We start from the raw sequence: 24,617 nt of genomic DNA, 5'->3' as shown, positions 1-24,617 counted from the left end.
TGACAAATGTGCTTTTGATGACATTTTGAATGGCGTCGTGTTTGCCAGGCCAATGCCAGCATTGTAATCTGTAAGCAGCTCTCACTGGCGCACCGCAAGCATCAATAAAAAATGGCAGCCGTCGAGCCTAGCTGACTGCCTAATGCTCGCTTAGTTGAGAAGAGGTGTCTGTACACGCAAATGAGTCGTAGACAACCGAAATGTAAAGCAGACTTTGAGTAGCTGAGAATGGGAGTTGAGCAACTTCCACAGCATCAACTGGCTTTGAGTCTGTGAGCGAGCATACAAAAATCTGTCAAACATGTGGCCAACAAAAATATGGCCGAAAACAAAAATTGATTGCACATAAAAGGCATATGAAAAGGGGGAAAAGTCTCACATCTTATTTTCCAGCGAGGCGAAAAAAAAAAACTCATACAAACAAAAGTTTTTTTTTTTGAGCCTGGCACACGAAAACGTAAGAAAGAAATGTCAACAACAGCCATATTTTTGAACTTCTTCTTCTTCTCCTTTTTATTATTATTTGTGGCTGAAGAAGCAGCAGAGAGAAAAACAAGAAATTAATTCAAGTTTTGCAGTCGTTGAGTTGCTTTAAAATGTAAAGCGAGACGAAAGGCAAGGGGCGAGGGGCGAGGGGTTAGGGCGATGACAACACAATGCAAAGTTCACTTCAGCAATTCACAATTGTTGTTCCAGTTGTTGTTGTTGTTGTTGTTGTTGTTGCACAGCTGGTGTCTTGTTCGCTATCCGCGTGTAGGCCTAGTAGATTTAATTAAAATTTTATATAGAAAAACATGGCAAAGGTTGCGCTCAACTTTTAGCTGTCTTTGCCCTTTGCCCTGTCCCTTGCTTCCTCTCCCCCTCGCTCCCCTTGCCTGTGAAGCGAATCGAATTAATTTTGCCCAAGAACTTTCTCTTTGAAGCCAAGCGCAAAAAGATAGACAAATTGAAATCATAGCTTAAATTATAACTATTATTATAAGTGCTATTATTAGAAAGGGTTGAAACTTGAGTCGCATTGCTCTCGCTCCTTCTGCCTCTAGCCCTCGAGCAGTTTGCAATAGCAGGTATAATTATACCTCTCAGCTGAGCGACTTTCATACCTGGTAAAGCTGACATCTGGCAAAATATTGAAATATTAAGTATACGTCTGAGCGCAGGTGCAAGCAAACTCAGTCTAATTGCTGCCCATTGCTCAAGAGAAAGCTTCGAAAGTTAAAACTGCCTCTGAATCGGAATGAGCTGAATAAATATGAAATAGAAATGGCAACTCCTTCAAAAATCAAATGAAATGTAGCCAATGAAACCCAAGCCACAGACCTAATGAGTCTAATGAGCCACTTCCAACATTTCTGGTCGCAAATGCTCAAGTAATGCTCGTTAATATGAATGCCCCTTTTTATTGCAGCTCGCGTCATTGCATCAGCGCATCTGCCGTCAATAAACCAGAGAGATTCACTCGTCAAATGACCTTGAAGTAGTATAGAGTCTCTTTAAAATGCGCTCTACTGGTTGACCTTGAAAGTATTTTAATACAAATGTTCACTCAGAGAGTTCTAGTCTACTTGCTGTGCTCTGCTGCTCGCCTGGTATTTTTGGGAGTTTTAGGTTAAAATTCGACTTTCAGCGCAAAGTGAGGGTCATAAAAATTGTGCTGACCGATGAATACCCTGTAAAGCTTCCATCTGGCAAAATATTATATATTAATTAAGCGTTAATATCCAGCTGACTCTAATGTTGCTGGAAATAGAGCCGAAGCCACAGTCCTAGTATGTCTAATGAGTCTCTTCCAGCATTTCTAGTCGCAAATGCGCAAGTAACGCTCATTTGTATATATGCCATTTTTTATTGCAGCCCGAGTCATTGTCTCAGCGCATCGGCCGTCAATAAAGCAATGAGATTCACTCGCCGAATGACCTTGAAGTAGTACAGAGTCACAACTAAGTGCACTCAACTGGTTGACCTTGAAAAAGAATTTTATAAAAATTTTCACTCAGAGAGTTTTGTCTACCTACTGCGCTTTGCTGGTCGCCTGGTATATTAGAGGCTCTTTTAGGTTAAAATTCGACTCTCAGCGCAAAGGGAGTCATGAAAATTGGTGCTCACTGACTTTTGGATTAGTTTCGGTGTCCTTCGGCAAACAGCTGTTCGCCTGTTGATTGAGTGGAAATGAGCAAAATTTGCAATGAGCCTGCGAAATGAACGGCCTCCCGAAAGTATGCCACACTATTTATCGATAACAATTTAATTTACTGCCCAAAAGTATGCAATGAAAAATTTTTACACACAAAAAATTTTCGATGGGTACTTTCTGCGAACTTCTGTTTGCCTGGTATTTGAGTGACAATTAGGTACAAACTCAATGCAAATCAAAATATGATGCGCTCGAAAGTATGCAATACAATATTTTCCAACTAATTTTTTGGGCTACCTTCTGCGACCTTCTGTTCGCCTGGTATTTGAGTGGAAATTAGCTAAGCGCAGTGCACCGCAGTGCAGCAAGTCTGCGAAATCAACTGCCCCCGAAAGTATGCAACAGTTCTTGTTCTGCACGCATTAAATGATATGCCCAAAAGTATGCAACACCAAATTGAAAATAACAACGCCATTCATTTAATTTATAATTTTCTCTGTTTATTTAAAAATTTCGCTTACAATTTAAGAACAATTTATGTTTATTAGCTAGTTATGCGTATATATTCGACTTACAAAATAACTTCAACTTACAATAAATGATTTTTGACAACTTTGTAGCTTAATTTAAACATGAAGAGCTCTATAATAAGTCGAGTGTCTTTAAAAGCTAGGCCAAGATTATATATAGCCTTATATCTATACAGGAAAAGTTATATACAAGCAATATAAATCTATATAAAGTCAGGTAAGGTCATTCGCTGCGTGCGGGAAACATCTCATCATTGGACAGAGCTGAGAAAGTATAAGAGATATATGTAGTTTTAGCAATGAATAATAGGAGTATATTTTCATTGACTTACCTTAGCATTCATACGACGACAAGACGTTCTGCTGCTGCTGTCCACAATTTTGACTATTGCTGCCGTTGCTCGTCACTTCATGCATCGTCAGACGGAGAACTAAATGAAAATAGAATTTAATATATGATATATATTTATATTACAAATACTTACATCAAAGACTTTTGGAATTTATCTCCACATAGCAGACAGACTTCTTCGGCTCCTTCTCCTCTTCAGTCAGCATCAGGCAGAGCTGCAGAGCAGCAGCAATCATGTGGGCTTCCGGTAACATTTCTGAAAGCATTTGAAATACAATATATAGATGAAATACATTAATTTCAGTCACGGCCAATTGATAAACGAGTCATTAAATATGGGCATTCATTGGTCATGGCCAAAAGCCTCGAAGAGCTGTGAGCTGCTTGGCATGACCTTGACTCGGGTGCCTCATGTTCAATTGATGAGCATGATTAACTCTTTCGACTCGTTTGGATAAGGAATTTCTGTTTACTGAAAATCTTCTCTTATAAATTTTCAACAAATTTACTTAAGCCTGAAATCAACAAATATCTGAGCTTTGATAGGCTATAGCTCAATTGAATTTCATTTAATTTTCGAATGGGATTCATATTTAAGCTCCAATTGTGAATATACGAGATGTTGGTTTATCAAATCTGTATGTAGAACATATTTAGCAGAGAGAGAGAGAGAGACAGAGAGAGAGAGAGAGAGAGAAAGCATTTGGAAGAGCTAACATTTGCTGCAAAAATTCATATGTATGTATGTTAAGTATACGCACAGTAGGCTAAAATGCGATTCTATATACAGGCTTTTGCATGCGGTTGATTGTTGATTCGAGTGAAACGTAATCACAAGTGTAAAAGGTTCGTTCAAATACTACTCTCTATACCAATTATGTACACATGTTTGGGTACTCCAAATTTAGTTATACGCAAAATTGGGTTTTGGTTTTATGTTTGATGCAGTCTCTAATCTTTTTCAATCAAGTTACATGTTGAGCAATTTGAGTTAACTAATTGAATCACCCGACGTATAAGCTGCAAGGCATACTTTGCAGCCTCTAATGCAGAGCGAGAGAATGCTCAGCATTTCCATAACAAGTTTTTCCAGCGAATAACGAGAAAAACCAAAACAAACTAAAATAAATTAGCATGAATGTGCTTGACTTTTAGTTATGTTTCATGTGGGTTCTGCCAGCCAGATATTTGCAAAGTTTCGACTAGAGATGAGCCACCACCAGCGCAGTTCATCAGTCACTGTAACTGTTACTCTTAGCAGTGACTGCTAAACTGTGACTGGTATTTCCTGGGAGTTTGTGTCATGAGCTAATCTGTCACTGAGCTGAGCTGTGCTCTCTATGATTAGATGATTACAGACTTACATGTATACAGATCATAGTTAGTCACAGTTACTATGCAATATCATCTGTGACTGCTACCACATCACAGTGAGAGCAGCTTAAGCTTAATTTCGAATACCACATATGCATTGTATATCCCTCTCATACTTAATTAAATGCACACACAGTCTCTCTCTCTCTCTCTGCCGCCCTCTCTGTCTATCTCACCTGCTCTGTGCTATGTTTGCTCTATCATAAATGCCATGCGATGCGAGCATCCAATTTGCATCTGCGCATTGTGCAACTCATGTAATTTGCCAGGTAACTGGTGCTCAATTGCCTTCCGAGGACAACTTCAACAAATTGCCAAGCAAGGAGACAAAGCCAAAGCACATACGAAATACGTATTTACATGTGTGTGTGTGCATGCATATGCTATTCCAGTTAAAGTTGCAGTCACAGTTGCACTTGCAGCTGCTGCAGTTGTTAAACTATTTTCAAATTTATCCAATTGCTCGCCCTTCGGCCCTGAGCGTCAGTTGACAACTTGTTTCGGTGTTAGCCAAGTGGCAATTGAGTCTTTTAAATGCTCGCTCAACAAGTGCAAATGGGGTGTATGGGCAGTGAGAGCGGGAGAGAGAGGCACCTTGTTGACTACTATCCCTCTCTAAAGGACTTATGCTCTTCAATCTATATTCGTAACTCTTAAGCTTCTCTATAATAGCGAACCATCATTGCGCAGTCGAATATACCCGATCCGATGCTCGCTCTCCCTATTGACATGTCCATTTGTTCAACACAATTTTATAATTTGAAAAATTTGCATACCCTTTAGTATGATCTGCATTCAAAAAGCAATTAACACTTTGCCCATATCCTGGGCATAAATAATCGAAAAATTTGTCAGTTACTCTGAGCCCGTTCGATCCGCTGCTCCTGCTGCTGCTGCTCCTGCTGCTGCTGCTCCTGCTTCTGCTGCTCCTGCTGCTGCTCCTGCTACTGCTCCTGCTACTGTTCCCGTTCAGCTGATTGCATCCAATTGCATTTGCCTGCTAACGTAATTAGACCACGCTGCAATTGCAATTAGACAGACAGCAGGTGGTGCAGGTGCTGCAGCTCAGCCTTTGACAAGGTAGCTCAGGCTTCTGCACGTCTCAGCCAGGTAAAAAGTGACTTTAAGGCAGTTGCTTTAATGGCAAATTGAATTGGCTGCTGCACTTAGCATGTGCATTGCAATGGAATACAGTTAGTCAGACAAATATATGTGAGTGGTGAGGGAGAGAGAGTGGGGAGAGGCTAGAGCTGCTAAGGGCTTCTTAGCTGCATTTGCCTTTCGAAAGGTTTATTTGCAATTTTCCTCAACATTTTTGCAACTTTCATTGCTCGCAAATTCGTGCGCTCCAATGGCGCACACACTTATCCGCAGTCGTGTGTGAGCAACTGTGTGTGTGTGTGTGTGCTGGATTATGATACCCTATGGTAGGCTAGCACTCATGCACAGACATGCTTCATTGCTAGCTGAGCAACAACTTTTACTGATTCACTTTGGCTTTTGCTTTCTATTCTCAATCTGCTGCATATAGACTATTTAATATCCTACACTAATGCAAAGGCACTACACATTCAAGACCATTGCAGGGTATTTGAAGCGCCGATAAGCTGAGCTGATCTGCGACTGCAGGTGCATGCCACGGCCCTCGTTTGTTTGCCAGCATATTCAAGCACAACACGTGCCCAGATTATGATTACAGTGATACACACACACACGCTCATACACACACATATATATATATTTATTTATGTTTGTATATATAGAGAGAGAGAGTTATTTTGATTATAGCCTGTTTGTAGGTTAAGGCAATTTGTATGGCAAATAGCCAAATACACTTACAGCAATACAGTTGCAGTTGTTGTTGTTGTTGTTGTTGTTTGATGCAGCTTTTCTGGCTGTGCAATTATCATGGAATAATAAACAAAGCCCCACAAAATCAACACTCGAGCGTAAACAGAAAAATATCTATATAGAGAGAGGGAGCTAAATGAGATTTTTGATTTTAAAATTTTGCGTCTTTTGTTTGGTTACTCCTCAGGAAGCGGAAGTCGAAAGTTGCTGCAGCCGACTTAAAGCGGAAGTTGGCCGTTCAGCACCGCCCCCAGCAGCACCCAACAGCGCCAGCACTCAACGCCCATTTAGCGCCGAGAATGCCGAAAATCAAGTTGAAGTACACATAATGCAGTCGCTCGACTAAGAATCTCAACGGACAAATCCAATTCGAAGGCAAACGCAATTTGAGAATCCTTTTCAGCGGCAATTTGTCTCAGCAGCAAGTGCGTTTAATACCGGCAGCCGGAAGCAGGAAATAGATACAGTAATAGCTACAACAAAATGGCGGATCTGGAACGCATTAGACTCGTCCTGCTGGGCGGCGCGGGAGTCGGCAAGAGCTCCATTGTCAAGCGCTTCCTATTCAAGAGCTACACGGACAAATATCGCGCCACCGTCGAGGATCTCTACAATCGCGAGTACGACCTCGGCGGCGTCACCCTAAAGGTGAGTGCAACGAGGACACCTGCCCTAAGTGCTGCTCGCGTGATAACAATTGAAGCAGCTTACCTGTTACCCTCCGTTAACAACCTGTCCCCTGCACTTGCCATCCCCCCACGGGGGCAGAAGTCAGCCAGGCCAGCAAGGCGAACGCTTAGCAAGCAGTTGCTTCTTATGCCTCGTACTCATTCCGAAAGGGTTTTTATACGGTATGATGAGCATTTTTAAAACGAATGTAACAGGCAGAGAGTTAGTGCCAGAGTAGAGGAAGATTAAGAGGAGCAACTAGAAAATGCAGGAGTAGAGGAATCGAGGAGATGTAAAGTAGCAGAGTAGAAGAGTGAAAGAGAAGAGTCGAAGAATTGAAGAATCGAAAAGTGGAAGAGGATAACTCTATATGAATATCATAGATGAGAGTATATGAATAGGCGAGTAGTATAAGTGTAGAAGGGTAGAAAACTAGATGAGTCTATGAGTAGATTAGTAGAAGAATAGAAGAATCGAAGACTGTAGGAGCATAGAGGATACAAATTCAGGAGAATAAGAGTACAAGTGAAGAATAAAAGACAAGATGAGTAGAAGAATAGTGGAGCAGTAGATTCGAAGAGTATAAGATCTGTTAATGACCAGCAAAAATTAATTAATGCCGAAATTCCCTTTAGCCTTGGCTCCAAGTCAGGGTATCCCCTAGTCGTACACTGCCTATGGGAGCACTCTTACATGCTCCTCTTTTCATTTCCCTTTATTTGTATTACAATTTTATGGGTGTTTGGCTTAGCCGCCTGCCAGGGCATTTAAACTGCAATTTTGTTGTTCGCTGAGCTCCAATTGTTGCACTCTGAGTGCAGCAGTTGCAGCGGCTGCAACACTTTGTGTGGGTGTGCGAGTGTGTGGGTGTGTGTGGGTTGCGGCAATGTGCCACTAATTAAATCAAAATCATAATGGATGCAACTGAGTTTCCAGTGGCATTTGACTTGCAGCAGATGCAATGCCCAACGAGCAGATAGTGGGCCCAGTTATTAGTGTGACAGCTTCGATTCAAATGAATTGCGACGGAGAGTTAACCAAGAGCTACAAGGATTGTTTAGTAGCACTAGATATTGCCATGAATTACTGACTGAGACTAGAAAGGTCTCTAGGTTAGGTTAAGTTAACTAACTGTCACAAGGATGGTTTGGTATGCAGATAAGGAGCACTGGAACATCCATCCTTGCTGCAATATGTTCAAATTGAGTAGAAGTAATGGGATTGGTATATGAATTAAAAGACCCTCTATGGGAAAATTTTTGTTTGTAGCTCTACTAGGCCTGAAGACATAACTACATATTGAGATAGAGATAATCAATAGGAAAATTATTCTTAGTCTTTATATACATATATACGAAACGAGATAATACATACCAAAATATATGTCTAAGAGTTTTGCTTTTCATTGAGAGTACTCTCACTTAAAGAGCGATCAATTATTCCCAATCACTATTAAATGTGAAGTCCCTAACGCCTTTAGTTCTTGAGTTCTCGAGTTTGTGCTGGAAATCAACTGAGACAGATACTCTAAACATGCGTCTATTTGTTACATACACTATATTCAAATCTGTTTTCCCCATTGATACACTACTCAGAATTGGAATTATGCTTCAAAAAGTGCTTCACTTATGACAAAGTTATGGGAGCTAGCATATTTGCCTGGCATTAGAGTCCTTGTCTACATCAAATTGGATTAGATTTTTATGCAGAGAGAAAGAGTGAGACAAGAAGCATACATATACGATCTATATATAGAATCGTTTCTCAAGTAGCACTCAGTAAGCTCTGCATTGAAATTCCAAATTTTATGTTTGATGCTCGCAGGCAAATTGAGCGCGCTTAAAGTGAGTAAATGATGGGCAAATGGGTTAATCTATGAGTTTGTGTATAGTTCAGCCTGTAGCTAAGCCAGCACACGCACACGCACACGCACACGCTCACACACACAGATATGCATTACATATATCCTTCTGTCAAACATGAGCTGTGCTGCGAGGCTTAGACAAGCCGACAAGCTGGTGGGAAGCTGCCTCTCATTAATCAAATTTACACGCCACGCCATCAAATACTGCAAAATTTCCGACGCACAACATGTTATGGATATTGTCTCGGTATGGCACGCCCCCAGCCTCTAGCCCCCACCCCCCTGCTTATCTCTCTCTCTTCTGCTGGGACATCATTCAGAGCTGATTATTTGCTGCTTGGAAAGTTGGCCTTAACACACGACCAACAGCTCGCCGCAAAACTTGTAACAAAAAGTTGATTAATAGGTATGCAGCAGTATTCCTCCCCTCCCCTCTCCCACTCCCACTCCCTGCCCCTCACTCACTCTCTATCTGTGTTTCCCTCTGGTTTCCATGGCTCCGACGGTCGCCAAATTGATGTTGACTAAACTGCGTTGAGGTCGACATTGACACTCCTGGTGGTGGCGTCGCCTCTGCCATCATCCGCAGCATCGACAATGTCATCATCATCATCGGAATTTTTGGTTTTAATTAAATTCGTTTTAACGCTTCGTAACTGGACTAAAATGTCAGAGGACTATGCGGACTCTGGGCTAGGGGCTCTATGGGCTCTCTGGGCGCTGTGGGCTATAAGCTGTTCGTAATGGCCAGTGGGCGTGGCTGTCATTTTTACCGAAAAGGGCAACAAATCATTATTTTTTGCTTTGTTTTGTGGCTTGAAAGTTGAAGTTCAGCTCGAAGCAATCAGAACAGATTTTAATATACATAAATAATTGCTAGAGCTGAGCGTGCTTGGCCTGCAGATTTCGTGAGCTTGAGAGGACCTCTTCCTGAGAGCTTTATTCGTGTAGTGAAAATCAGAGTTGCAAATAATTTTAATTGAATCTGAATAGTAGACTAGAAGGGGAGGAACTGCTTAAGTTACTTTTAAGAAACTTTACATAAGTAACGGGAGTGGCTGACTAATCATGTGTCTGTTAACCTTTGGCCAATGCCCACTACCTAGAACATTCGAATAGAATAGAGTTTCGTCAATCAATCAACCTTTAAGTAATTATCTATCCTTTACACGCTGTAATAACTATATTGCACTCTTACTTATTCTTCTACTCTCACTCATACTCTCTCTCTCTCTCGCACGTCCTCTGTATGCATTTCGCGCTTATTCGAATTGCATTCCATGTTAAATTACGCATACGCCGCGTGTTCTGCGCTTATTTTCAATCTCAATGCAATCAACTTGGATTAGAATTCCCTGTGAAAAGTAGTTTGTGGCTGCTAAACATGCACACACACACACACACACACACACACACACACACCCACACACACACACGCAAGCACCCGCACACATACACGCGCAGCCGAAACATTGGGGTCACGTTTAACAGATTGTTGTTGCTGCTGCTGTTGTTGTTGTTGTTGTTGTTGTTGTTGCTAAAACCCGCTGCGGCACATTACACGGCGCAACAACTTTGAGCGTTTAACATTTGTGGCCATAAAATAGCGCGGCCTTAATAGCAATTTGGTGCCAACACAGCAGGAATACAAACAATGCAGCAAAGCCTTGGTCAAAAACATATCAGCGAGGGCAGGCTGAAAAGTTGATAAACTATATGTATGTCGACATATGTCTCAATTGTGATTCTTTGCTATAAACGGGAATATTACATGAGATCTGTTCAACTCAACTTGAAGCAATAGCAAGGACGAGAGTGCCTGACTAGAAGATACCCCAACTTATGAGACCGAATGTACAGACAGTTCTGGCTATATAACCTAATTGGGTACTCGAACTCTAAAACGATTCGATTTCTAAAATTTTACAACTGCATTTCAAAGTCGAATACTCTTGGACCACTCTCGCATATGTATGTAGAGACATTCGCTGCTATTGTTGCGGACTCGCGCATTTTTATAATAAAGTTGCCTTTTGACTCCGGCGATCGCTGCAACAATGCGCTACAAATTGCCGAACAATGGCCAACATTTCAGACAATAGACCGGACTGAAATCCGCCAGCTCGCTCGCCCTGCACTTCCTCTATCGCACACAGACTCGCCCTCTCTCTCTCTCTCTGTCTCCCTCGTTATCTTTACGCTTGTCTGTCTCTGTGTTTATATGCATTTAACGGCAGGGATTAGTTGGCATCATTGCATTGAACCGGACTTGGCCTCTGGTCTCCGCCCACGCCCACTATTTGTGCTTTTGACTAAATTCAAAAGTTAAAATTCCCAATTTCAAATACCAAATTAAATGACAGTTGGCAGATCTGCTAAGCAAAGTTTTTGCTTTGCTGTGCACTACACGAAAATAGAGCTCGACTCTCGTTTGTGCTCGACATGCAAATGGAGCTTTGAAACGAATATGAAAAATGCCATCAATGATAGCCGTAAAAAAACAAATGTAGCCATGCTCGACATTTGAAACAAGAGACACGGACATGGAGTTCTCTATACAAAGAAACAGGAAGCCTACAGTGCGTTGGGAGGCAGGTGGATATTGAATGGGAATATGAATGAGAATTTATAGCCGTATCAAAATATAGAAATAATAATCTAGAGTAAATAAGCAAAGAGCGAAAAAGCAAATGAGAGCAGGCAGATAAATATATAAACAAACAGAAATACGTGTATAAATATAAGCAGCTCTGCTCATGAAAAGAGTCGTGCGAATGAGCACTAAATGTTCGATTATAAAATTTAGTTAAACAGAATGTATGGAGAACAATTTGAAATGATTCTATCTGTATCTGTATCTGTATTATGCAAAGATATGAATGAGTCAAACAGACTTTAACGAATCGAGTGACAGATATAACTTGATGAAGTAGTCTTTCAGATTATAATGAGAATTGTATAAAAGGAGTTGTAGAAGATTAACTACATATTAATAAAGGTTAATATTTACTAAAAGTACATAATACTTCTTATCATATGTCTACTGCCAGTAGACTTCGCCTAGTCTACTCTACTAAAGGGGCACACGAAGATATACATATTACACTTGAGGAATTAATCTATTAAATCATGCATCTCAATATTGAAATATTCACCCACCTTTCATTAAAGTCTTTTCTTTTTATATACTAGCTTACAAGCCTAGCAATATGCTTTCACTTGCCTGCTGCTTCTGAGTTTCAATCTGAATGTGTTCAGCATTCATCTGGATTCCCAAGAGGCTATAAAGTAGCTTCAAATTGGCTGTAGAAGTGTTGTGCAAAGTATCAGCCAGATTTTAATATACGCCTTGAACAGAAGTTTTTCCCAGCGAAAAAGAGAAACTCTGAGAAATCCATATCGAATTGACTCCTGCCACTTATTTGGCATATGCGCTTATGTATATATTTTCATATAAATAAATATACTTTCTACTTGCCGCATTCCGTGACAAACATAAAAAAAGGACTTCCTGCTATTGTGCGAAAAGTGGGAGGGGCAAACAAATATATGAAATATTTGTAGACGTGTTTTACGTGCTCGCCATAAAACTCCAGTTAAAGCCGGCATCAGCCAGCGACAGCTTCAACTAAGCCACAAATCGAACACCACGAAATCGAGCACAAAAAAAAAAAAAAAAATAAAATAAACAAGTAAGAAAGCTCCAGTCGAGACTGCTCGACTAGGAGATACCCTGAACCCTCCAAGCTGATATTCTAATCATTCTGCACTTCTTTTATGCACACATACATACACATGCATCCACACGCACGCATAAGCCTGCGCTCTGCTAACTGCGCAGTAAGCAGCGACTGCGCTTGGGCTGCGCTGCAGTGTGGGCAATATTATGAGAATTTATTTGTTAAATAATTTCTTTTGTAGACATACGATCCTAATGAAACTTTTAGAGCGTAATCATATGGTGAATATGTGTGTATATTCCAAAGCCCAAGACTCTAGTATTTGAAATACGCTTTTTACAAAAGTGAGGGTAAGGGGGTGAATTTAAGGGTGGGAGGTAAATTTTAACAAAAACCGAAATTGTATAAATTGCATGTAAGCATACATTAAAAATTTGGAGACTCTAGCAATAAAGGTGTAGAAGATATAATTTTATAACTGGTTTTCGATAAGGTTTTTTATCGATAAAAAAAGATCGGGATGAGTTATCGAATTTTAATGATAAACTTGATATGCGCGCTGTAATTACGGACATTTTTAAAAAAATTTGAAGTCTCTAGCTCTTATATCTTCAGAAATCGACGCGTTCATACATACGGACGGACGGACGGACGGACGGACGGACGGACGGACGGACGGACGGACGGACAGACAGACGGACAGGGCCAAATCAACTCAGCTCGTCGCCCTGATCAAGAATATATATACTTTGTGGGGTCTGCCACGCCTCCTTCTGCCTGTTACATACTTTTAACAAAACCATTATACCCTGATTTCCCATTTTCAATGGGTTCAGGGTATAAAAAAAAAAACAACTGCTTTAAAGTATGGAAAGTGAAATGGCAGAAATTCGCAAATATTGAAATAGAGCGAAAAGCGCAGCTTCATCGCATATTTGTGCGTATTAATAACAAAAGTATTGCAAATAAAAATAAATTTTAAAAAAGAATGCATTTTTCATTGGAAACTGAAATAAAATTGATTATTATTTAGCAATCAAATGTATTTGCCGAGAGTTGAATTCAAATTCGCATTCATAAACCAATTGATATCAATTTCGTTTTGTATCAATTTAATTGCATAGGCATCAATTGCAGCCATAATTCGAATTCTCGTTCGCATTCAAGATGTTTTGCAATTTGCAAATTCTGCTGTTGCTGTTAAAGCCAAAGTTAAATATGATTTTGGGGGCAACTGTTTGTGGCATTTAAAATGAGCTGGAAAATCGAAAACGGTTGCTAATGAAATCATTGATAATTATTGCGTGATGTGGCGTATGCGGGATATATCGAATAACACGCATACGCCATGTATTACAATGTGTTTCACTTCCACTTTTAATGCCGAATACATTCAGCACTTTTGCATGGGCAACTTGAAGTCATTTTTAATTTGTGGTATGAAATTCCCTCTTTGAGGCAACTTGAAATTATTGTAAAATGAAATAATGAAAATTTTTGATTGTGAAATAAATTAAATAGGCTCACAGCGGGACGTAGGCGTCATATATAAAATAACACGCATACGCCATGTAACACAATATTATTCACAGTTTGTGTCCTACGCATTCCAATTCTCAAGAGTTTGATGCGAGTACAGTAAACACTGCCTAAATAGATTTTCTGTATTTTTCTATACTTCCCATTCGAAGGGGAGTTTGGCTCAAATTAGAATTTTATGAAATGCTGTTATTCATAAATTAATTTCAAAGCACAGCATGGCGTATGCACAACATATCAAATAACACGCATACGCCATGTAACACAATAAATAATTTCTGTCTTGAAAATTCTAAATTTTAAACAGCTAGATGCCAATATTTCTATATATTGGCAGCATATATCATATCGTATATATATGTTTTCATATTAATTTGAAAATCTTTGCCGTTTGACATTTTGTAGTTGAAAATTCGATTGTGGTGTGTGGCGTGAAGTGTGCTTATAACGAGCGAACTGCTTTTAATGGAATAATGCAAATCACATTAACCCGCACAAAAAGGTAACCGCACAATGCGGCGTATGCGTGACGTGCTTTAAATATTACACATACGCCATGTAATACAATATGTTTTCTACTTTGACACGCGCATTTAATTAATTTTTCGGCCTTAATTTGTTGCTGCTGTTTGTTTATCATAATTGTCGTTGTTGTTGTCGTTTGCAGGTGGACATTTTGGACACATCCGGTGACATGCAATTCCCCGCCATGCGACGCCTCTCCATTGCGACAGCGCACGCCTTCATGCTGGTCTATGCGACAACCTCGGCCCCCAGCTTCCAGTGTGTGAAGCAGTGCTTCGAGGAGATCCGCGAGCAGCGCGCCGACTTTCAGGTGAGCGCAGCGGGGAGTTCGCCCACACACAAAGATTCTGCTGTTTGCATTTTGCATGCAATTAGCGCGGCCATAAAAAATAAAGCCACACACCAGGCACCAGGCAACAATCCCTCATGTTGCCCAATTTCAATGCCCCAAAGCAATTAAGACCACACACAACAAAAACAAAAAAGAAACAAGTAAGAAAGCTCTAGTCGAGACTGCTCGACTACGAGATCCCCTGAACCCTCGGAGCAATAGATATTTCAATAATTTTTCGCGTCTTTCAGCTTACACAAGAAACACGCACACACACACACACATGCACGTACGCACACACAGGCATACATACACACACACGCATACAGACACAAACACATACACACACTCACATACACACACACATACACACACTCACATACACACACACATACACAAACACATACATACACATGCACAAACACATACACACACATACACAAACACATACACACACAAGCACCCACGCATAAACACGCATGGGCTGCAGTATGCGCTTACTATGAGAACTTAATTGTTTAATAACTTTTTTTATGGACGTACGATCTTCATGAAACTTTCAGATTATGATTATAACATGAATATGCATGTAATCGCCAAAGCACAAGTCTCTAGTATTTGAAATACGCTTCTTACAAAAGTGGGGGTGAGGGGGTGAATTTAGAGGTGGGGGGTTAATTTTAACAAAAACCGAAATAGTATAAATTGCATGTAAGCATACATTAAAAATTTGGAGACTCTAGCAATAAAGGTGTAGAAGATATAATTTTATAACTGGTTTTCGATAAGGTTTTTTATCGATAAAAAAAGATCGGGATGAGTTATCGAATTTTAATGATAAACTTGATATGCGCGCTGTAATTACGGACATTTTAAAAAAAATTTGAAGTCTCTAACTCTTATATCTTCTAAAATCGACGCGTTCATACATACGGACAGACGGACAGACGGACAGACGGACAGACAGACGGACAGGGCCAAATCAACTCAGCTCGTCGCCCTGATCAAGAATATATATACTTTGTGGGGTCTGCCACGCCTCCTTCTGCCTGTTACATACATTTCAACAAAACCATTATACCCTGATTTCCCATTGAAAATGGGTTCAGGGTATAAAAATGAATAAAGAAAGAGGAAGAGGAAGAAAACATGAAGACGTCTGTACACAGAGCTTGGCCAAAGTCTTTGGGGGCTTTATGCTACAGAGCCCCATTGTTGTTGTTGTCGTTGTTGTTGTTGCTGGCTTTGCCTTTTGTGTGTGTGCGTGTCAATTATAGCCGAGTCGGCTTTGTCCCCGTCTGCAGCAGGACTAACTCGTTATCTCTGTTTGCAGGATATACCCATTGTCATAGCCGGCAACAAAGCCGATTTGGCCACCAGCCACCGGGAGGTGCGCCAGGAGGAGGTAACGGATTGGGTCTTCTGCGAGCTGCCACGCCTCAGGTAGATATTCACCCTTAATTATCCATTTAAAAATGTCAGCCCGAAAATGCATAAGCAAATGTGCTGCAACAGCTGCTGCCGTGGGTGCTGCTGCCGCGACTCCTGCTGCAGCTGCAATTAGGCCAAACCAATCCAAACCAAAGTTGTGCAATGAAAAACCAAAAGCGGAAAAAGTGAGCACGAAAACCGCAAAACATTCATTTGCGATACCCTGCAAGCTCTTAGAGAAAGAGAGAGTCGGGTATGCGGGTGGAAGGCGACTTGTTGAACTTCATGTACAGGGTATAAGGTAATGGATATTTAGCTAGTCTATCAGTTGATCATCTGCATTAAACTCGTAATACTTCATTTATTATTATCCATAAGCTGCCTTCATTTACGGAAATAGATAAATATCGAATGTAAGAAAACCTTAAGTAACTATTTTTATAAGTAGTTGAGTTATATAGAAATTCATAATACGCATAAAGGGTATCTGCTCGTCGAATACACACCTACAACACTTTTTCGATCAACGATCTATAATATCACAGATAAGAAAGTCCTTGATCGAGCCACAGAGTAGGTATGCCCCACTTATAGGGTAACTTGTAGTCTATCATTCACTCGTGCTGCCCTTGTGCCGTAAGTAATGGCCAGCAAGAAGTGCAATAAAAATGTGCTATAAATTTGTTGTTGACCGAAATGAATGTGAGAACCTGCACGAGCAGCAGCTGTCGCAGCGGTCGCTATCGCCGCAGTCGCTGTCGCAGTCGCAGTCGGCGTCGCAGCTGCTGCTGCAGCCGACAAATGCAATTAAATGCAACAAAATGAAATTAAGCGACAAAAAGCGTGACTCGCTGCCATCTGTTTGCGAGCGCTGGCGAGAGTGGGCGGCCGGAAGGCGTGGCAAGTACGAAAAATCAGTTGGCAGCTTGTTAACAGCGCAAAATTGCAATTCACATTGGGCCAATTGGCCGAGGGTAGACAGAAACACACTCTATCTCTCTCTCACACACACTGACTGACTGACTGACTGACCCACTGTGCAAGTACAGTAGACACACCCTAATTGCCACCATGGCTGTCTGTCTCAGTGACCAAAAAGTCGCGAATTGATATTCCCCCACGCCCACAAGGCCGTTCAATGCACTCGACTGCCGGCGCAGGAATCGCGCTTTGCATGCTAAACAGCTGACGCAACGCTAAAAAGTGAGAGCTGCCAGCGAAGGATGCACGCAAATGGCACCAGAAGTGGATGCTTGGCACCACCACACAACCCTACGCTGCTGTGCTGCAGTGGTGCAGTGGTGCATGACAACATGTAATAGTAGCAATTTGAAGCTATCTTCTACACTTAATTGATGTTCACCATTATTAGAGGCTACTTTGATGGCGCTTTAAAGCAGACTTAACTAGTCGTTCCGAATGGGGCATGTAGATGATAGATGGCAGTAGTAGGAGTAGGAGTAGTAGTGATAATAATAATAGTATGGGTGGTAGTAGTAAAAGTAGTAGTAATGGTAGCAGAAGTATGTGTAGCAGTTGTAGTAGTAGTAGTACTGTTAATGGAAGTATGAGTAGTAGTAACGATATGAGTAGTAGAAGTAATGATAATAGTAGTATGAGTAGTAGTAATGATAAGAGTAGTAGGAGTAGTAGTAGTAATGATAATAGAAGAATGAGTAATACTATTTATTATTGGCAGTAGTAAAAATAGTAGTAGAAATAGTAGTAGAAATAGTAGTAAAAATAGTAGTAGAAATAGTAGTAGTAATAGGAGTACATAGACTAGTAGTAATGGTAATGGAAGTATGAGTAGTAGTATGAGTAGTAGTAGTAATGATTATAGAAGAATGAATAGTACTATTTATTATTAGCAGTAGTAAAAATAGTAGTAGAAATAGTAGTAGTAATAGTAGTAGATAGAGTAGTATTAATGATAATAGAAGTATGAGTAACAGTTGTAGTAGTAGTATTACTGGTAATGGAAGTATGAGTAGTAGTAACGATATTATTAGTATGAGTAGTAGTAGTAATGATAATAGAAGAATGAGTAGTACTATTTTTTATTAGCAGTAGTAAAAATAGTAGTAGAAATAGTAGTAGTAATGCTAATAGAGGTATGAGTAGCAATGTTTATTATTATGGTAATAGTAACAGTTGTAGAAAGGGTAGTAGTATTTTAGTAGTAATTATAGTACTAACAAAACCTACATCGAAGATTATAAGATTTTGAGTTAATTATAGGAGTATAAGTATAAGATGGCTTTGCTGTAAATAGAGTATTGACAAGCTTAATGCTATAGCAGTCTCAGCTGCATAAACTGATAAACTAAAGTATCAAGAGAACTTATATATAATCGTAATTATTGTTTACTCTAGCAGCTTTATGGAACGAAAAGAGTTCAGTAATAACAGATTTCTTTCAAATATTCCATGCTGCACATTTTATACAAATTTAAGATTCGTTAGGCTGACTTACTTATCATCTGACGTTGCATGTATGTGATTCTTATCATAATTAAATAAACATGAGCTCTTCTTGGAATTGTAGTCGGGTATATGGGCTTCGTAGTGCTCAGTTTTCTGACCTCATCGGATTTTCATTAGCTCATTTGCGAGAATATTGCTTTATTTTTCTTCTTTTTTTTTTTTTGGCATTGTACGCCGAACTTTGCTGTTAAAATAAACTTTGCTACTCTTCCGCTCTCTTATGCACACTCACACACTCATATATACGTATATAGCCATGATTGTGTCCTTAATAAACTGCACGTCCATAAAAATCACTTACAGACGCTTTGGGCTGCGGGGCACGTGGGAAAGGTGAGGCGGGTGAATTTGTTTCCTGTTTCTGAGCAATGTGTTGGCCGCACTTGCCATAATTCGCGGTACGAGGGGGGGGGGGGGAGGGGGACGTGGCGTAGTGTGGCATGACAGCAGGCGGTTTAAGCAAGCGTGTGTAAACTTATTTAAAAAGTAATATAAACATATATAAATAAATATGTATGTAGAAACATACGGAGGACACGCACGCTAAATACACTCAACGAAAATGGGTGTGTATTTCAATTTTAAAGAGGCTAACTAAGACTGATTTAAGAGAAACGAACGTTAAGTCTTATGCTGGGAAATAGGGAAACAATAAATATTCATATATTTGGTGACAATATTATGAAAGTTTTAAGTACATTTATTAATAGATCACTAAACGAAGATTTATTTTCATTTTATTCAAGTTGCAATATATAATGCATAATTAAATATTTTATCATGGATATTAAAGCATACATTTTTTAAAAACATAAATAACATGAAATAAATATATATAATAATAATAAAATATAACGAGAATTTTATATATAAGATATATGCATATATGAACATACGTTGTATAATATATATTTTAATAATTTGGTTTATATTTTTGATTAATATTTGAGTGTTTATTATTCATAGATTAAAATCTTAGTGCATATATTTTCATTCTGAGACAGCAACATGTAAAGTTGATTAACATGAATGGAGTTGAAATTCAAAGCAGGTTCAAACTAGTGTTGATCCTGATCAAGTATATATGTATATTTATACTGTATTTCGTCATATCAAATCAATATCAATTTGACTTACCCTTGACTCAGTAGAGAGATTTAGCAGCAGCTTCAGTTCGGTGTTTGATCTATTCTGTTCGGTCGATATTTGCACTTGATCACCAGATAGTACATGAGTACGTAGCTCAGCCCATATATGCTCACGAAGCTGGCGCCCAGAAAGAGGCCAATGGCACCTCCGATCGACATGACCAGCTGATCCGTGCTGAAGATGACGCGACGCTTGATGCCCATCTTGGGCAGAGTCTGGATCACGGTATAGCTGCGATTTACGCCAAAAGGGCTGGCCTGCTTGGAGATCGAGTAAATGTGGCAGATGCGGACAGATGATTGGCCTACCTCGTCGTTCTTGAGAGTTTCGGAGATGGAAAAGCTGATCTCCTTGCAGAGGGGCATGCAATCGCAGGGCTGCTCCAGCCACTTCTTGCGCGCCAGGCACACCATTTGCCTCACATTGCAAATGTTGTGCTTCGGCCCTGCCACATAGAAGAAGGGCTTGCAGTTGCAGAGGGCCAGGGCTCGATCGATGCGGCACTCCATGCGACACAGGCTGGGATAATACACCTGCAATGGCTCCTTCAATTTCGTGTACAGCTCATGTTTCCCTTGCACCCACACTATAGTACTTCAGATAGTTCTCGTCGGTGTAGCGACAGCGGCGATAGGCGACAGGCACACTGCGCACGCTGTCCTCGGCTGAGAGGGAGTTGAGCATCACCCTGAAGCCCTGAATATCCTTGTCCCCCAAATCGATGCTCAAAGTGCGACGATCATGCGGCATCAAGAACTCATTCACATCGTGGATAAACTAGACATGTACAAACATGTATAGATGCACACATGGAAGAAAGAGTTCCAGGAGTAGGCAGTGTGCGAGCTAGGGAGGAGCTAGGAACTCCATGGAATACGCCACTTACCAGCTTCATCCGTAGATCGGGCAGTACGGCCTTGATGAACACGTTACAATCATGGAAGTAGTTGCATATGCGGATGGGATCTGTGTAGTTTTGGCTAGTATAATAGATAACAGAGAATAGTTAATATATAGCATATATTACATATCACCCACTTAAGCTGTTTGTCAAAGGGAAATCCGAAGTTCGCCCGCTGACTCGACGTCCGACAGAGACCCATTTCAGTCAGGCTGTTCACCAGCTTGGGTCGGCGCCTGAGTCGCGGGGGCAACAGCTCGAAGAGCATCGCGACCAGCGGCAACCTCTGCATGCTCGTGTCGTTCTCATAGGGCATCAGTGTGTGCAAATTGTCGTACTGCAGCGCATTCAGCACATGCAGGAATTTGACATAGTACTGCAGCTTCTCAGCCGACACTTCGATTTCGTTGGAGTCGGAGTCCTCGCTGCTCCAGGTGCTGTCGGTCAGCTGCAATATTATTTCCGCACTCCCTCTTTGGGCCTAGGCCAAGGCATACTCACTCCTCAATCAGTTTGTTTAATATATTGGCTGGCAGCTCGTTGTAGTGTGAGCAGAACGTGATCCCCACGAAGGGAAAGGAGCGCAGCGCAAACAGATACTCGTATTCGTATATGAGCGGACTATCCCTGTACCGTTGCCACTGGGTGAGGCAGCTGCTGATTCCACTGTAGGCGGTTGCGATGATCATAGCCACCCAGAAGATGCGCTCCAGAAAGTGAAGGTCCTTGCGCGCCAGATAGGGCATGCCGTGTATGGCCGATTCCTTGCACACCTCCATCCACCAATCGATCGCCTCAGCCTGCTCCTGCTGCTGCTCCTGCTCCTGCTCCTGCTCTTGGTCGTGGTCCGCCAGCACAGCTATCTCCAAGTCCACTTCCATCTCTGCATCCTGCCTATTGATGTCCTTGCGTTGGCTTGTCATGATGCACTGCATGTCCTGGCATGGTTCACACGGCTTTTAAATAGCGTTGCAGTCGACTATTCTCGAAATTGATGCGCTCTGCCACCAGAGGACTCCTCCTAGGTCAGCAGGATAGCCTCTAATGGCATTTCGCTGTTTGCCTTGCGACATGCATATTCAATTTAATTAAATTAAACACAAATTTATGTGAAACATATAATTAAAATACGTTCAATTTGGGGCTCAGCTTTCAGTTAGATTTATATAATTGCTGAACAAGCAGGGGCAGCAGTAGACATTGGAATACCCGAGTAGGAGATAGAGTGGAAGATATCCCTAGCCCCACTCAGGTCATTCCTTGCATCAATTCTTAAGCTCATCAAAACTGAACTGGGATAAAAATAAGTTGTTTACTTTTACTTGGGTCATGTCTCATTTCTTTCAGTGCAGATTTACACATACATACATATATACATATGCAAATACATGCAACGCTTTCAGTTGGCTTAAACATTTAAGCAGATTGATGGAGCAGCTGTAACGCACCTTGAACTTTTCGCCTTTGTTGATTTGGTTGCTACTCTTAATGCAGTTATTGCTGTTACTGTTGCGGCTGCTGTTGCTGTTGCTGCTGTTGCTGTTGCTGCTGTTGCTACGTTGCTATCATTGTGTTGCTGCTGCAGATGTTTTTGCTGTTGTTGTTCTTGCGTCTATTGTTGCGACTATTGCAACTAGTGTTGCTACTGCCGATTGCTATAGCTGCAACTATTGCTGCTGTTGTTGCTGCTGAATCTGCTGTTACTCCCACTACTGTTGCTGCTACTAATGTTGTTGTTGCTGCTGAATCTGCTGTTGCTGTTACTACTGTTGCTGTTGATGCTGCTATTGCTGTTGCTGTTGCTGTCCCTGTTGCTACGTTGCTATCATTGTGTTGGCTACCTCTGTGGCTGCTGCATATGTTGCTGCTGTTGTTGTTCTTTCTTCTATAGTTGCTGTTGCGACTGTTGCATCTAGTGTGACTACTGCTTGCTATAGTTGCAACTATTACTGCTGTTGCTGCTGTGGCTGTTGCTTCTGCTACTACTGTTGCTCCTCCTAACTATTCCAATTCTAAGAATTGCTGCTGTTGCAGATGCCGTTGCTTCTGCTGCTGCTTTTGTTGCTCCTGTTGTTGTTGCTGTTACTGTCCTTGCTACTGTTGCTCTACTTGCTGCAACCTACGCAGGTGCTGCTGCTGCTGCTGCTGCTTTTGTTGCTGTTGCCATGGTTGCTGGTTGCTGGTTGGTTTTTCGACCTTGCTGCCGGTGCACATCACAAATTTGCACGTCAACTGCCAACATTTTTTTGTTTGTTTTTTTTTTTCGGTTCGTTTTTTGTTCAGTTCAGTTGAAGTCTCTGCGGCTCTCCCTCTCTTTCTCTCTCTGTCTGTTCGTGGCTCTTTGGCGTGATGAAGGGCATGTTGCATGTTGCATGACGGCTACAGCGTTGCAATTTGCTGCTGCGTGTCTGTCTGCGGTTAAGCGCACTCACCTGCCACACACGCGCGCATTTATCTCTCCTCCCGCAGCATTTGCAATTGCATAAGTAGATTATTTTCCCCAAAGAAACCAAGAACGAAAAAAAAAAACAACAGAAAATAAAAACGTTTTTCCACTTCGCCACATGTGAAACTTGCACAATTCATTAAAGTAAACTCTGTTTGATTTACTGTTGCTGCCTTAACAATTCATTCAGCGAGTGCCAAGGGCAGAAGCTGCAGAGAGGGGAGTAGTAGGGCATGATGAGGGCTCGGCTACTATTGAGGAAATCTCTATTAGAATTTCCCGACAGTCATCCCAATTACCAGAGCAAGCCAACTAGCAGACATGTTTGTTTATTTTTTAGCCAGCTCATCTTGAAATTTAACTTTTATAATTATAAAAGTTAGACATAAATCATTAGCTCTGTTCAGTCACATCTTAGCTATTAACAAAATAAAAACACAATGAATATTCCTAGTAAAACTTACAAACATTCATCTCATCAACCTTCTCGGCAATCATGCAACATACTCTATAGTTGCCTTGCCCCACACAGAAGAGCCAAATGCTTACGCCTCCTACTTATGTTACATACATTTTCACAAAATGTATATACCCCTACATACCCCTTGTTCATTGGAGCTTAAGGTGTAAACAAAATTGCTTCAATTCACTAAAGAGTCGCACAAGAAAATCCCAGCCACCTCAGCTATGTTTGTCTCCCTCTCCCTCTCTCTTTCTCTCTCTCTTTCTCTCTCTCTCTGCTGTCGGCTATGGCTGCTGTTGACAGCTCCTCCCTGCAATTGAGCAGCTCGCCTAGCTCCTGTCCACACAGCGCTGGCTGAATTCGTGATACGACTAATTTAGCCATTTAAGCGCCGTTTGCCGTTCGCTGCTTTCCGTTTGCCGTTGGCAGTCCTTCTTTTCCCGCCGAATTTTCCGCCAGTGCCCATTTTTCAGCTGTCGTCGCGTGCTTTATCCGTAAACGCTGCCAGCTTTGTTGAAAGTGATGTGAACGCGTGTGTCTGCCCGAAGCATGTGGTGGATTGAACATTATTGTTGCACTGCTGTCTGCTGTTTGCTGTCGATACCCTGTAGTTGCGCCACTGCAAGTTGGGTATGTGCTTCAGTTCAGCAATTCGATTTGCCATAAATGAAATTCCATTACCCTGTAATCATAAGTTGAATGACTTTGCCGTGCTGCATTTGTCATTCATCGCCTCTCATTACAGGGTATTCATCTGTCGAATAACATTTCCCTTGTAGCTTAAGCTCAACTCGGAGCGAACATTGAGATACTTTTTAGCCCAGTCATGTAAATGTGGTCACCACATCGTGCTGATGCACCCACATTACGTATACGCTGCGTATACGTGAC

The 24,617-nt window shown here is 41.1% G+C and overlaps 2 protein-coding genes across 5 annotated transcripts in view; one reads left to right on the top strand and one right to left on the bottom strand.

Annotated features, from left to right (window-relative positions):
• Nucleotides 1-24,617, top strand: part of LOC108615785 (GTP-binding protein Di-Ras2) — a 52,399-nt gene that overhangs the window by 17,040 nt on the left and 10,742 nt on the right. For both annotated transcript variants that reach the window (XM_089470686.1, XM_018010558.2), the window contains exons 2-4: nucleotides 6,429-6,889; nucleotides 14,661-14,828; nucleotides 16,183-16,292. In XM_089470686.1, coding sequence (XP_089326812.1) covers nucleotides 6,725-6,889; nucleotides 14,661-14,828; nucleotides 16,183-16,292 — 443 coding nt within the window. In that variant the 5' untranslated portion in view covers nucleotides 6,429-6,724. The remainder of the gene's footprint in view (nucleotides 1-6,428; nucleotides 6,890-14,660; nucleotides 14,829-16,182; nucleotides 16,293-24,617) is intronic.
• Nucleotides 2,746-24,401, bottom strand: LOC149268354 (uncharacterized). 3 transcript variants are annotated; one of them, XM_089470657.1, is made up of 9 exons: nucleotides 21,319-24,397; nucleotides 20,955-21,254; nucleotides 20,803-20,896; nucleotides 20,502-20,693; nucleotides 20,225-20,449; nucleotides 19,905-20,173; nucleotides 3,150-3,272; nucleotides 2,997-3,095; nucleotides 2,746-2,928 (listed from the first exon to the last, which is right to left on the bottom strand). In XM_089470657.1, the coding sequence occupies exons 1-6, from the start codon at nucleotides 21,750-21,752 to the stop codon at nucleotides 19,937-19,939; spliced, it is 1,482 nt and encodes a 493-aa protein (XP_089326783.1). In that variant the 5' UTR covers nucleotides 21,753-24,397; the 3' UTR covers nucleotides 2,746-2,928; nucleotides 2,997-3,095; nucleotides 3,150-3,272; nucleotides 19,905-19,936. The 3 variants fall into 3 exon arrangements, with proteins under 3 accessions (XP_089326783.1, XP_089326780.1, XP_089326781.1); XM_089470654.1 differs by having other exon boundaries at nucleotides 19,905-20,449; nucleotides 21,319-24,398; XM_089470655.1 differs by lacking the exons at nucleotides 2,746-2,928; nucleotides 2,997-3,095; nucleotides 3,150-3,272 and adding an exon at nucleotides 19,730-19,837 and having other exon boundaries at nucleotides 19,905-20,449; nucleotides 21,319-24,401.

Source organism: Drosophila arizonae, chromosome 5 (genome assembly GCF_054131065.1).
Source record: "Drosophila arizonae isolate 15081-1271.41 chromosome 5, UAZ_ARI_1.0, whole genome shotgun sequence".
NCBI lineage: Eukaryota > Metazoa > Arthropoda > Insecta > Diptera > Drosophilidae > Drosophila > Drosophila arizonae.
Note: the sequence above shows the minus strand (reverse complement) of the source record. Positions and strands in the feature narration are given on the sequence as shown.

What these genes read in the sequence shown, in the direction of transcription:
- LOC149268354 (XM_089470655.1), bottom strand. Translation starts at nt 21,752, where the DNA reads ATGCAGTGCATCATGACAAGCCAACGCAAGGACATCAATAGGCAGGAT. An exon ending in CCCTTTGACAAACAGCTTAA is followed by an intron (nt 20,897 to 20,954) that starts GTGGGTGATATG and finishes CTATTATACTAG; the next exon opens with CCAAAACTACACAGATCCCA. An exon ending in ACTATCTGAAGTACTATAGT is followed by an intron (nt 20,450 to 20,501) that starts GTGGGTGCAAGG and finishes GAGCCATTGCAG; the next exon opens with GTGTATTATCCCAGCCTGTG.